The sequence below is a fragment of the Equus quagga genome, chromosome 2 (genome assembly GCF_021613505.1).
Source record: "Equus quagga isolate Etosha38 chromosome 2, UCLA_HA_Equagga_1.0, whole genome shotgun sequence".
In the NCBI taxonomy this organism is placed as follows: domain Eukaryota; kingdom Metazoa; phylum Chordata; class Mammalia; order Perissodactyla; family Equidae; genus Equus; species Equus quagga.
Genome location: NC_060268.1, coordinates 133541042 through 133555976, shown reverse-complemented (window position 1 = coordinate 133555976; position 14935 = coordinate 133541042). Strand labels below are relative to the sequence as shown.

Sequence of the window (14935 nt, the reverse complement as noted above, 5' to 3'; positions counted from 1 at the left end):
CTACGTTAGTTTCCATATCTGTAAACTGAGGATGATAATGCTTCCCTCATGGGGTTGTTTTGAGGGTTTGTTGTGTTTGTTATATGGTCAGTATTTTTCCTGGTGAGTGACATATAGACACGTGCAATTTATGGTACCTGTATATATGTGTGTGTGTGAGATTTATGGCTCATCTTTACCCATGTTTATTAATGCATTTCCCTTTCTGTAAGACATAGTCAATTATTCCCATTTCCTGAGGTCCCAGCAGGGTCTGTCAGTGACATTCATAGGCGCTAAGGTTGTAGTTCTTAAAACATTTTGGAAGTCAGGGACCCCTTTGAACATTTGATAACACTGTTGGCCTTTTCCCCGGAGAGGAAGCATGTGCACACATGTACACACACACACTCACACACGCTTTCTCTCTCCTTCTCTTAACTTTGCATAAAATTCCAAAGGGTATTATGTATACATATGCAAGAACTCATCAGACTCTATGCTTACATACATACAGTAAAGTGAAGAAATTTTGTTATGCCTCAAGAGTCATTAAAAAAAGGAAGGAAGAATTTAAAGGAAGAGAAACCCTGTAAATTTTTTGCAGGTTATATATACACTGAAGTCCATTAAGGAGCCCAGCTGAGAAGCTCCTGTTGGTGCTGGTGGGGCAGGAGGGTAAGAAGGTGGAAATGCTGATGCCTTTGGGGTTCTCAGAAGCTGCCAGCCTGGTGTTCGCCTGAGCCATCTGTCCCACCTCCTTTGTATGTTGCATAACCTCACAACCTTCATGCAAGGAAGGTGACTTTTTCTGTTCATGTTTACTAATCTCATGTGGAACCCAGCCAGCGTGAACAGGGTCAACAATAATGCTGATTTCTGATTGTGTCAAAAGGCGGAAGGCAAGAATCCCATCTTGCCTTCTTGAGGACACGACCCTCAAAAGTTAAGAAACTTTCTTTCTGATTTGCTTCTGTCTAAAGCTCAGGCTGCTGACTGAAGAACCTGAGGGGTGATCCTGTAAGGTGGAGTTTGGTTTCTTGGGTTATTTGAGCATAACGGGAACACGGGTCTTCTCTACAGTGGGCCCCGGACAACCAGATGGCCCTTTCTCCACATTTTCTTTGTCATCCTCTTCCTCTTTTGGTCTGCCTTCTGATGTGACACCATTTCTTTTAGTGAAGGCTGCATGAGGGAGGTCAGGAACTGAAGGTTGGGAATACACTGGGTTTGTCTATAAAGTGGTTGGTGACATCTGGATCGCAGAATGGTGATTATCAATTTATTCTGCAAATGATATTCTGAGCCCAGCCACAAAAGTGCACGTGGATATTTTATTATGAGTGAAAAATAATCTCAATGATAGATGACCTCAGGGACAGTTATGGAGTTGGTCTTCATATGCTCTCATTTTAGAAATGTTGTATTTTAGGCAATAAACATTTTATGCCAATTTTCCCCTTAGTTGATACACTGTGACCAGCCACAGCTGTAGTAAATTAGCTGCAAATACAGCCTGAATCAATCAAGAAATAATGGCACATCATTCCAGTTTTTAAAAAACATGTTTTTTCAAATGTTGCTCTATTGGGGGGACTCTCTGACTTGTTGAAATTTTTGAGATCTGATACTGGCTTCTGGGAAATCTCAGAACAGGGAGCCGCAGAGGCTGAGCACAAGACGTTCTTGGTCACTGCTGTGATGGATGCTCCATGGGCGGGGCTGCGATAGCAGTTACTGGCTTCCTTAATAGGAATACAGTTTCCTAAAAATATAAGCAAGGAAGATTTTAAAAACCAAATCCGACCTTCAAGTGAAGTAATGTTTTTTCTTATTTGTTTTCCTTCAGCTTACAGATATCTCCTCAAATAGGAAACCCAAATGCCTGTATGTATATCTTTTTTATACTTGGGCCATTTGATAATGTTTGCATAATATGTTTTCCTGTTGCATTTTGTTGATATCTATAATACCAATGGATTTGAGAGTTTCAGGTAAAAATGCTTGTATACTTTCTAAAATGTGAATGTGACTTTCAGATGTGCTAATAGTCTTAGTATATGGCAGTATGGTAGTACTACAGGAGTATTTCTACAGTATTATATAGCCTAACTTTTTCTTATTGAGGTATAGTGTAGTCATAATAGCTCTATAGTACAATTAATGTAGTATGTGTACTACATTTTATATATATATATATATATGTATATATATACACACACATTTATACTATGGATCATGTGCTTTATAATAGCTATACTACAGATTTGTTTGAGTCCTTTAGTAGTTACTTAAAGAGTCAAGAGATAGGGGTTCTGTTCCCTTCTTCTCTGTAGACCAACTGTATATATTTTCCTGGATAGTCATTTAAGTTTTCTATGCCTGTTTTTATCACAGGTCAATAGGACTAGTAATATCTCTCTGGGAATTTAGTATCATGAAACTGCTTTGTGACAGCCACAGGAATTTTTGGAAGAAAAATACGAATATATATTATTTGTCTTACTGGCAGCATTATCACCACTCTAGCATGCAGGGGTGATTGTGCCATAGGTAGTTTTTATTCTTTTCAGTATTTAAAGAAATCTTTCTTTCTGCTCATCTCCCTCTCACCCGACCATCTGTAGCAGCCGAGGGCACCCACATTCTGTGTGTAACCACCCTGATCTCAAGACCCATTTTCATCCAAAGGGAAGGAGCTACCTGAAAAAAGCCAAGGATGACAGAGCCAGCACGCAGCCTTCGAAAGCCATTCACGAACAGGCTGAGTCCCCAAGAGAGCTCTGCAGACCACTGAAGAAAGGGGAGCTGGGGCTTAGCCGCAAGGGCAACATCAGGCCCAAAATGGCTAAAAAAAAGCCAACAGCAATTGTGAACATCATCTAAAAGGGTGGGTGGCTCTGGACCACTGTTGCTGGGCTTTGGGGGTGTTGTTCTAGGAACCAACAATAATGTCCTTTTGGATACATCCCATAGTAGGACACTCTGGGAAAGCAAAGGGTACTACACATTTCTTTCGTGTCCATACAAGCACCTGGATTAACCAGAATTTAAAAACAGGAATCTCGGTGAACCAGAATTTTTTTACAAGCCCCTTTTTAGAAGCAAGAGGCAAATTACAGAAAGAATGTAAAAAGATGAAGTCAGTTGTATCTCAAAGTTTTAGTAAAACAAAGTTCCATCTTCTACAGTACTGAGCCCAGTCTCCAGTACTTGCTGCATCGAGGATTCTATGCCATGGTCCTTCATTCTCAGACCCACGGCCACACAGCATGTCAGGTTGGAAAAACTTCCTCTGTGCCCACTGGTCTCTGAATTGCAAGGCAAAGAATAGGAATGTAAAGTTCTGTTAATAGCAGTGGAAGAAAAATGTTTTTGTTTGTTTTTAACCTTCCCCTCAATTAGTTTGGAAGCCTCCAAAATAAGGATTCCTGTTTCCCTGAGTGTTCTGGTTAATCAAGATTTCAATGTTTGGGTTGCTTCAGGGACTCATTCACTCAGAGTTCAGTTCTCGTTTTAATGGACTGTTTTCCAGTTTGTTTGTTTGTTTTGGGCTTTTTGTTTCCCTGGATGCATGTTTATTCCGATTTTGGTCCACTCTGCTCTCTTCTTCGGCTGAGTCCTCTGCACCCTAAGACCGTGCTGCCGGCCTCTATTTAATAGCTGCTGCTTGTGCTGTGCTGGGGGAGAACAGTGCAGCCCTTCCATCAGCGCCGTCACCAGGGCAGGGTCTGGATGGTTGGATGCCAGCGGATTGCTTCCCTGCTCCTCGTAGCTGTAGGCATGACTTTCTCCTTGCTGGCCTAGCTTTTCCACCTCCTGCTGCTTCTGTGCCCTTTCATGACTAAAGTATACTTTCTGACCTTTCAACCAAGTATCTGAAGTGTTCGTTGTACACCACTTTCTAAAGTAATTTCTGAAATAAACACTGCATGTGGGATCCAGAATCTGACACCATCCTCCCCTTCCTCCCTAAAGTGGCCTTTGTTAAGAACCTCCTGCTTTACGAGTTTTCTTCAAGAATGAATTTCCATGTTCCTTCTTTTTTAATTTAGCAATATCATCAGGTCTCCTGCAGAGTTTACAAAGTGCTGACATCCTTCTGGAAATAAGAATAATTATGTCCACAAATAGATACATATATACATACACATAACACATACAAAATATGTATGTCAACTATATTAATTTATTTTTAAATACTCATGGAAAAGGTATGTGTTTGTGGTGGATGATTTTTTAATTATATATGTTCATGTAGATTAAATTCTCTTCTTTTAAAAATTAAAAGTGTAACCTAATTAACATTAGTAGAATTATGGTTGTTATTGCAATATGCATCAGATTAGCAGTGCGTTAAAAATAGGTAATAAAGCAATTACTTAAAATACCAGTAAATTGAAAAGTGTAACTTAATCATTGTATAAACATTTTGAACCTCTTATAGTGAAAATGTTGATTTTTGAATCTTCTCTTTGACTTTTGGCTCATGGAGATGGGCCATTCATGTGGTATATAGGCAACTGTCAAGTGGGAGAAGACATTGCTGTGAATATCATGTTTTTAGGCTAACATTGTAAAAATTATAATGTTACTATTATTGTTTATTTGGAGAATTAACCTCCTCCCAGGTTATTTCTTATTGATGTTTATACTATGATTGCACTTTAGCCTTTTGCATACTAAAAAATTGACTGGTTAGTTGTATTGCATGTTCTTTGTCCTGTAATGTATGTATGCAATAACGACAACCTGTTTTTAAACTTGTTTGTGTAGCCAGATTTTTTTTTTCCATTTTATTTAATGTAACCTACGTTTTCCATTTTCATTTAATATGCCTAGAAGGCATGACAGCTCTCCTTGGCAGTGGTACCCAGTAATCTTCAGAAAGCACCACAATGTCATATCTACTCTATGTACATTACACAAGACAAATAATTTTAAGATTTATTATATTAAAAAAAATTTTTTTAAGTTCCAACTAAATTCTGACCCTCATACAAGGAAATGCATTATGTAAGTTGTACTTCCCGTAAATTTCCTCCTGAAACACGGGAGCTGGCTCACTCTGAAGGATATCCCACTTACATGCTATGACTTGAGCCATGTGCCATGTCCCACTTGGGTCTTATTTTTAAATATTTTCTTTGTCCACATGGGCAGTCAACCTTAGAGTTGCTTTTTTGAAGAAATCACCAAAGTTTCTGGGAAAACGTGTTCAAGGTTAAACTGAGGAATGGATCTAATTTTATTTGTTTTGTAAGGAAGAAATCTTTATTTGAACTATTTTTCTTTTTTCCCAGACTAATTTACAGATTCTTAACTGCAGAGTTCAGATTGCCTAGACACTTTTCCAGTATTCTACAGGGTCAATCAGTTGTTGGAAGTTGGAATATTCTGTTCCCAGAATTAAAAAAAAGTTTTTAGATTATGAAATATTATAATAATAAAGCTATATTTCTGACTAAGGTGTTGGTATGTTTTGTCTAGTTGAAATGTTTCTGGAGAGCCAAGTATGTTGGTCCATTAACAGTGATCAAAATGGTCCTTCATGAACAGGCTGTTTCTTGTACATATAATCACCGTGATCTTGTACCTATAAGCTTTCTTGAGAACTTAACTTGATTGTTTTTATCATAATGCCTATATCTAAAAGTTCTTTTTACGTATGTTCACACTGAGAAGTCCTCATTGAAAGCCCATTTGGCACATTTCTCTTATCTTCCTCCACAACTATGAGTAATTTTCCTGCACTGTATTTTTAAACTTGTCAACTCTTGGCAAAAAGCATGAACAGATTTCACAGTATGTATCCCAACCTATCTGTGCTGTATATCCTAGTCGTTGCAAGGCCCAGAGCGTGATCAGGATGGATTGCAGAGGGAAGTATAGCACTGGTAGAATTACTCAGCCATTGGTCTCTTAAGAACCATGGAATTAGGAAAATTTGGGGACCCCATTTGTTCAGCAGCTGTTAGAGCTATTAGGGAGGTGACCTCAGTCTCCCCTTATGCTTACTCATGTTCAAGTCAGTTTGTTCACCGGGTCATAATGTTCTTGAGAAATACCTTTGACATTCTCGATTATCTCTGGGCATTAGAAAACAAATAAATTCCAATATCTTAGTTCTGCTCAGTCTGGAAAATGAATCCTTGAAAAATGAACTCCAGAAATGGCATCCATGCAGGATCCCAAAGACAAGCCCTGGAACCATTTCAAATACTGTTTAAATGATGGAGAACTTGAGAAATTGGATTCCTTTTGGTGGAATTAAGGTGGTGAAATTTTTTTCTTCTCCCTTTTTAAAGATGGGCACCTGAACTAACATCAGGCGCCAATCTTCTTTTTCTTCTGCTGCTTCTCCCCAAAGCCCCACAGTACATAGTTGTTTATTCTAGTTATAGGTCCTCTGGCTGTGCTCTGTGGGATGCTACCTCAGCATGGCTTGATGAGCAGTGCCATGTCTGTGCCCAGGATCCAAACTAGTGAAACCCTGGGCTGCTGAAGCGGAGTGCACGAACTTAACCCCTTGGGCACAGGGCTGGCCCCTGTCCGTGTTCTTTATCAGTAAAGTGGGCATGTCTGAAATTTTCATTTAAGAAAGAGATCTTCAACCTGTAGCCCTATTTGTAAATTTACTCTGGATTTGCAGCCTTTATTCCAAGTCAGAAATGAGTTTCTCTATTAGAGGAAACTTACATATAGGCAGGCCCAGGTCTCCTGCCCACACTGTAATGGGGACACTGGTTTATTTTGTACATGTGGAGGCATGTGCCTGTGATGGTGAATGAGGGCTTTGGTACCCGTGTCCTGTGAGAAGAGATGTGATTGCTGTCCTTAAATATCTGAAGTGCTGTCACATGAAAGACATTACTAAAATCAGTGAGTGAAAGTTCTGAAGAAGCAGGTATCAAGTCATTGAGTGAAAAATATGGAAGTGCAGCACGGAATAGGTCACCTTGTTGAAAAGTGAGCTCCATGTCTCAGCACTGCTCTTGCCTTTGAGGTAGATGGGACTCAGCTTTGGGTAGGGAATTGGACTGGATCCTTCTAAGAACACTTGTGGTGCTGAAATTCTATCATTTGTACTGATACTACATTATTGTGTATGTTGGCCACATAAAACTTAGTGTTGACATGACAAAGTGATTTTGGAAGTTTTCTTACACTGAGTTGGGCTTTCTAAAGTTTTCTATAACGTGCATCCACAGTTATCCTCAGAGACTGCTTTCGAGGTCGGTAGAGATGAGGAGGTATCCTTTTCTTCTCTTAGCAGGTGCAGAAACAGCAGTTGGGCAAATGGGAGATGTACACCTGGCACTGTTACCTCAGGACCATGTGCTTCTCAGAAAGCATCTCACCTCATGAATGTAGTTCCAGTGTTTAAAGAAAAGGTACATTTTTTGTTACAACATGGCTCCTGAATGCAAGCCAACTACTTCATCTGGTGTTCAGTTGAGTCAACAGCAGTCCTTTCCAGCACTGGGGGAGAAATTGGCAACATTGGACTTAGTGAGAGATGGTTTGTAGTGTGTCAGGCTCCAATATTGTGCCTTCCTCAGGCATTTTTCAGGTAGTTTTGATCATGCTTTTGCCTTTCTTTTAACAATACTTAAGTACATGACTTCATTATATTTTAGAATAGGGGGGGGCTTATACTAGTTTGAAAGAATTGTCCAAGGCCCAAGACCTCCGTGACACAGCCAGAGGGAGAACGAGAATATTGTCTTCCTTAATCTCAGCCAGTGCTCTTTTCACGATGTTGTACTGCCTCATTGACAAAAGTCCCAGAAAACGCATGCAGTTGTTGATTATACAATGGTTCTCAATGTCCTAAAATTCAGTTTAATATTGATAAACAACTATTGCACCTATTTAATGCAAGCTGCTCTGGGGGATATAAATATCACCACTCTGTAATCACTAGGCATCCCCCATTATAATGGCCACCCCAACTTGCCAAGGAATTCCAAAGTTTTGCACCTACATCTGGTAGAGTTTAGTGCACACATTTTTGGACACTCCAGACTGATGGTTTGCTGACTGACACAAGGGGCGCTGCATTCACCTTGGTTAGATATACCATAGAGAAACAGAAAGCTGGTTATATATCTCAACTCCTGCTCTTTGTTCAGGTGGAGTGGCCATTTCCCTCATTCTCAGGAATGCACCACTTTATTTTTATTCCTATTTAAGTTGGCCAGTAACTTGACACCACAGCTAAAATTTTCTGTATAATCCTAAACACAGAAGATTGGTGGAGGGAACTGGGATTCTTAAAAAAGGCAAGGGACACTCTAGCATAAACACAAGGGAGCTTACAGGGGGGTACGGGCAAACTGGTGGGGGCACAGTTACTGGGATGCAGTACAAAGCCCTGAGCTTGCCTGCCTGCTCTGGCTCTCATGCCTGCCTCTCCCATGCCTGCCTCTCCCACCTCCTCTAGCCCCACACCCGCCATTCACTTCTCTCCAGCCACTGGCTTCCTTTCAGAGCATCTCAAATATGCTCTCTCCCTGCCCTGCTGTTATGCCCTGTTATGCCTTCTGCCTGGAACTCTCTCCTCTTTCTTCTCCACTTTTAATTTCTACTCGGCCTTCTGATTTCAGCTCAACTGTCACTTCCCCAAGGCAGCTTCATAACTGTTAGAACACCGTGTACCTTTCCCCTGTAGGACTGATCCTAGTGCCCTTTTAGATTTAATGGTGTGCTTCCTTGACTCATATCTGCCTCACCCACTAGCCCATCATTCCATGAACAAGGGGTCATGTCTATGTCTTTTATCCCCAGTATCTCTCCAGTGCCAGGTGCAGTGCATGGCACAGAGTAGGTCTTCAGTAAGTGGGTATTTGTGGAGCATGTGAGCATCGGTAGCCTCAGATATATTAAAAAAAGGAAAAAACAATGAGGAAGTGGATTTTCTTCCATCTGAGGAGAATCAAAGAGGAAGTGGTGTTTGAAGAATGAGTAGGATTGGGGGTGGCGGAAGAGAGGAGCATTTTAGGCAATCTAAATACAGTGATGGAGGTAGAAAGCACATGACAAGGGAGGCCCAGGACATAGCATTATTTCACCTTGTATGGCCATGTCTTTGCCTGTCTGTCTCCCCACATAGAGGGTAAGCTCCTCGGGTCTGCACGAATCCTGCAGCACTGTGTCCTGTCGTGAAAGTACTGTACCTGTCTTGGTGTCTCCAGCCCCTTGCACCAGGCCTGCTACTGTGTAGCCATTTGGGAGATCCAGTGAGAAAGACCGTGAAGAACAGGACTATACCTAGAGCCTAGGAAGAGGCTCAGCTTGGCAGTGAAGGACAGTAGTAGCTCCAGCTATAGAAAGAGAAGGCAGATCTTTGGAGCACTCCCCTTCTAAGGGCCCTTCCAGCTAGGGCTGGAGCACACAGATTGGCTGGTCACCCCTCTTATCACTCTCCTTCTTTTTAGGCTGCATCTATGGAAGCATGGAAATACATGGCACTTCCTTCTTTTGAATCCATATTAAACATTACTAATTGGCCATGGTCATCTTTCCTGATGAACATAGACGTGACCTCAGAATCCTTCTGAACATAGCCATTTCTAGCTATGGTAGGCAGAATAATGGCCCCACCAAAATGTCTATGTTCTAATCCCCCAAACCTTTGAGTATGTTAAGTATATGATAGAAGATGGAGTTAAGGTTTCTAGTCAGCCAGCTTTAAAAATAAGGAAATTTCCCTGGCTTGTCTGGGTGGGCCCAATGTAATCACACGAGAACTTAAATGTGGAAGAGAGAGGCAGGAATGTCAGTGTGGGAGTGATGTGATATAAGAAAGACTCTTCCTGTCACTGCTGGCTTTGGAGAAAGGGGCCACAATCCAAGGAATGTGGACAGCCCCTAGAAGCTGGAAAAGACAAGAAAATGATTTTCCCCAGAGTTTCCAGAAAAGAAGGCAGCCCTCATGACACTTTGATTTTGGCCAAGTAAAACCTATTTTGAACTTTGGAACTAAAAAAGTATAAGATAATAAATGTGTTGTTTTAAGCAGCTAAGTTTGTGGTAATTTGTTAAAGCCGCCATAGAAAACGAACGCACCAACTAGTCTCATTGGCGCATAAAGCATGATCTATTTGCCGTTTCTCAACCAGGGTGCACTTGAAAGAGCACTGGCACTGTCTGTCTGCTTTACAGCTTACATCTGCCGCGACTGTGGGTCCGGTTTCCTCACCTAGAAAGTGGGCAGAATGATGTTGTGCCTTGGCCAGCACATGGAGACCAAAATATCAGTGCTTCTGGTAAAGCTGGATTCTAGAACACTCTTTGGACCCATAGCTGTATGCCCTGCTTTGGGACCTTAGTGCAACTGCTTTGCTTTGGTTCTTGAGACCCTATGTCTTCATTCTCCAGCAGGGTCAAGGTAGTGTCCCTGGCCACCTTTTCTTGGGAGTCTGTGCTCTAGCTGTAGTCAACATCTGTCCTTTTTGGCTGCCCAGCATTTGAACCCCCTTCTTATTCCACAGGGAGATTCCCTACCTAATAGGGTAGAGCCATTTCCTACTACAGAACGTAAAAATGCTGCATACCCACTTTGCCATCCTTTCCTGAAGCTCTGTGACTTAGACTGCCAATCAGACATGTCTACCTCAGTCTTTGATGAGGAACAATTGACTCAAAGAGGCAGGGGGTGTACAGAATCCAGTTTGGTGAGGAAAGATAGTGAGGCAGAAGCTCCAAGTTTCCTGAGGCATCAGTTATGATAGTTCTGACAGCAGGATCCAACATCTGGTTTGGTTGAGGCAAGTTGTAATGTTTGTGCCCACTGGCAGTGCCCCTGGTGCTTTCACCAGACTGGTATAAGTGGTATAATTTTGGCATTGTTCTTAGCTGAGTAGCACCTCCTCACTTAGTTCTCCATCCTTCCTAGAGAAAATGTGAGCTTACAATGCCATTTTAATAAACTCCTTTCTGATAAATCAGCTAGAATCAGTTTCCATTGCTTGCCACTAAGGATCCTGATGAATATAGCGCATCTGTTTCAAGTAGCTTGGGAATTGGGGAACCAGTTCCTTTTAAGTGAGTCTAGAGTGAATTCCAAGTGGATTGCAATGAAGTGGCTATTGACTTTGTAGCATAAAAGTGTGTGTGTATTCTTACTTAGCCCATTTACTTCTTGTGCTTCAGGGTCAGGTATAGAGTATCTCTCACCATTTGCCTTATCATTTAGGAGGGAGCTGTTCATCAAAGTGAATGCTCAGTTTGGCCCAATAGCTTAAACAAGTCCTGCTTTAAGGTCTCACTAGATGGGTCTTGTCAAAATCACTAAAATTAATTATATATCCAACAATCCGTGCATCCAACCATCCATCCATCCATCCATCCATCCATCCATCCATCCATCCATCCATTCAACTATTCGCCAATATTCATTGGGGGCCCTGTATGAGCCAGTAACCGTAGTAGGTACAAGGGATAAAGGCTGCCTCCTGACTGGTTTATGTGAGGTGAAGTTTTACGAACCATCAAGGCCAATCCCAGTCACTGTTGGCCTCTCTGGAATGGTGTCCACATTACCCTGACTGGCCCTAGGACTTTTGCAGTCTTCCAGGACCACAGTATCTAAATGGAGTCCCTGATTCAGTCATTCTCTGTCCCATGACACTGGTTATTTTCTTCACAGAATTAATTACTATCTGTAATTATCTTATTTATTCATTTACTTGTTTATTGTCTGTCCCCTACCCCTGCCTCATGGGAGTGCCTTGTTCATCTTGTTCACTGAATATTGCCAAAATCCTAATTGCTGGAGATTTGTTCAGTGAATCAGAGAATTGGTTCTAAAGAGGAAATCCTTCTCGTGAGCTCTGATTTGGAGCAGGGCTAAGGGATAGCCACTGTTGACTGGGATCCTACAGTGGAAAGACTTGGAGGAATCCCTGTAGTATGTAGAATACACAGTGGAATCATTGGGGTGCCTCATCTGGTCTGAATGTACTTTCTTAGATGAAGGCAGTTCATAGCTGATGCTGGTCCTCCCAGGGACAGCATAGACTTCTGCAAGAGGCAAGCTGGGCTAACAGGCAACCCTGCCTCCCCAGATGGTAACAGAAACTCCTCTGAGATTACGCTATAGCAGTGATTCTCAAACCTTTGTGGGAATCATAACCACTTGGGGAATTTGGTGGGCCTATCTTACTTCAACAAGCCCCAAATTCTGTATCTCTACTAGCTCTCTAACTAATTCTGATACTCACCAAAGTGTGAAAACTACTGTTCTATATGGTTGCATTTCCCAAAGTTTATTCCATGGAACGTTAGCTCCTGGGAATGTTAATAGTTAAATAAATATATCATCAGGCTAAACGTGTTCCCCTACTGCAGATGGTTCAGAATCATTAAAATGCAAATGTGCTTTGTGAATCTCCTGGAGGGGAAAAAGGTATACAAATGCTTCCCAAACTTATTTGACCATGGAACTCCTTTTGTCTAGGGAACATACGTTAACATCTTCTGAAACCACAATAGTTAGTGTACAGAATATACTTAGTGTTCAGGATATACTAAGAATCTCTTCTTAGGAGACCCATATCCTAAAGCAGCTCACAGATAACAGCCAGAGTGGCCCATTTTAGGTGATTTGGGGTTCACCTAAACCCTTGCTTCTCAAAGTGGTCTGTGGGCCAGCAGTTTCCAGCATCTCTTGGGAGTTTGTTAGAAATGCAGAATCCCAGGTCCCACCCCAGAGCTATTGAATTGGACTCTGCATTTTTTTTTTAAAGATTGGCACCTGAGCTAACAACTGTTGCCAATCTTTTTTTTTCCTGCTTTTTCTCCCCAAATTCCCCCGGGACATAGTTGTAAATTTTAGTTGTGAGTCCTTCTAGTTGTGGCATATGGGACCCTGCCTCAGCATGGTCTGATGAGCGGTACCATGTGCGCGCCCAGGATCCGAACTGGCGAAATCCTGGGCCGCAGAAGCAGAACACGTGAACTTAACTACTCAGCCATAGGGCCAGCCCCTGGACTCTGCATTTTAATAGGATTCCTGGATGATTAATTTGCACCAACATAGAGAAGTGGCTCTTAATCAGGGGCCCAGGAATACATGGGGAGCCATTCAATATGCCATTATTGGCCCTCTCCTCACCATCCCTTATCAGAATTTCTAAGTCATTCTTGTAAAGGGAGAGAAGGGGAAAAAGTGTCCTTAGGTAATACTGATATTCTCTCTGGATCTTCTTTGTCTCAATTTTTCCAAGGCTGGACTTCTGGCTGAGAAAGTCAGGGATAGCAATCCTCACAGATTCAGGATACCCAGCAAGAAGCAAAGCTTTCCTGAAACTACAGCGTTACTCAAGTACTAAATTATATAAATTAATTGGTTGGATCTAATAGGAAAAAAACTGATTGTGACTCATATTAATTAGTGCAAAACTTGCTTGGAATTGTATCATTGCTTTTAGGCTACTTAGTACAAGAGAACTAAGAGTGAAGCTCAAGGTTATCCTGTCTCTTTATTCTTAAGAGCTTTCGCTTCTGAAATACTCTGCCAAGTGTACCACCCAGTGGATCATCCAGATAATCCATCCTCTTTTTTTCTGTTCATATGGCCTTTCCTCGGTTTCTGGCCTTTTGCTGTGAACCTGGATTCTCTCCTTTGCCTTGCCTTTTGGTTTTCAGTAGTTTTATTATGATGTGTATCATGTGTGGTTTTCTTTGGATATATGTTGCTTTTGGTTGCTTCTTGAATCTCTGGCAGAGTTTCATGAATTTGTGTATTGATAGTGTTGATATCATTCTTCATTTGGAAAATTCTTAGTCATTATATCTTCAAATACTACTTTTGCTTTGTTCTCTCCCAACCTTCTGGGGCTCATATAATATGTGTTATACCTTTTCATTGTGTCCTATATATCTCTTGTGATTTTTTCTGTATTTTTTATTCCTATTTCCTCTGTGCTTCAGTTTGGATATTTTCTATTGGCCTTTCTTCCAGTTCGTTAATTCTGTCTTTTGTGTCTAATCTCTATTAAGCCCATAATATCAGATATTATATTTTTAAATTCTAAAATTTCCATTTGATTCTTTTTCAGAGGTTATAATTCTCTGAAAATTTCTCCATTTTAAAATTGATTTTCTTGACCATATTAATCATTGTTATTTTAAAGTTGTTGTGTACTAACCCCATATGTATATCACCTGTAGTCCTATTTCTTTTGAATGTTTTTTCTTGTGGATTTTAGTAATGTGGTCCTAACTCACAGCTTGTCTAGAAATTTTTTATTGAATGCTTGTCATTGTTTATAAAAATTATATAGATCCAAATGACTTTTTCTTCCTTCACAGTGGGTTCATCCTTTCCCCTGCTAGGCAGATGAAATTGGGACTGATAATCTTAAACCAGTCTGTTGGTTCACAATCTTGGGAGTTCCCCAGGTGAAATTCAATATTGGCCCTCCTACACAGAGGGCAATGAGAGACTGAAGAAAGAGGCACACCATTCCAGTTTGGTAGGTGGTAGTTTTAATAAGCAAGGGAACTTACATATGAGGCTTGGCTTGGATGTAGATCACCAAGTAGGTAGCCGTATGCACTTGCCAGAATCTTAAAAGTTTGTATAGAGGCCTTAACTGGGTTTAGTCACATATTCAATCCAGATGGTCTCAACAGCACACTACTCTCTCAAGGCTTCATCCTTGAAATGTGCAGGAACTCCTAGTGTGGGAATGATGGTCAGAATGTACATCCCAAGGATGGAGGGAGGAGGAGCAGTTAAGGAACCTCTCATTGCCTGGGTCTAGGTCATGGATCAGCTGGTGGTCATGTCCTCTCAATGACGTCCTCCAACACAGTCAGGGATTGAACTGAGTTGAGGCTGACTTTTCATTTTAGTGACGTTCAGTCTACCTCTGATTTATTTCTGTTACAGACATATTGTCCTTCAGAGTTTTCAACTGAATGCCTGGTGTGTTCACTGGTCTCT

General features: G+C 41.2%; 1 protein-coding gene across 3 annotated transcripts in view; it reads left to right on the top strand.

Moving 5' to 3' along the window:
- Positions 1-14935, top strand: part of ZNF365 (zinc finger protein 365) — a 98435-nt gene that overhangs the window by 20638 nt on the left and 62862 nt on the right. Inside the window, exons 4-5 of one of the 3 annotated variants that reach the window (XM_046654831.1) lie at positions 1829-1866; positions 2610-5457. The exons of 1 other annotated variant lie outside the window; for it this stretch is intronic. In XM_046654831.1, coding sequence (XP_046510787.1) covers positions 1829-1866; positions 2610-2865 — 294 coding nt within the window. In that variant the 3' untranslated portion in view covers positions 2866-5457. Of the gene's footprint in view, positions 1-1828; positions 1867-2606; positions 5458-14935 lie in introns of those variants that run through there. One more of the 3 variants, XM_046654829.1, reaches the window with a different exon arrangement.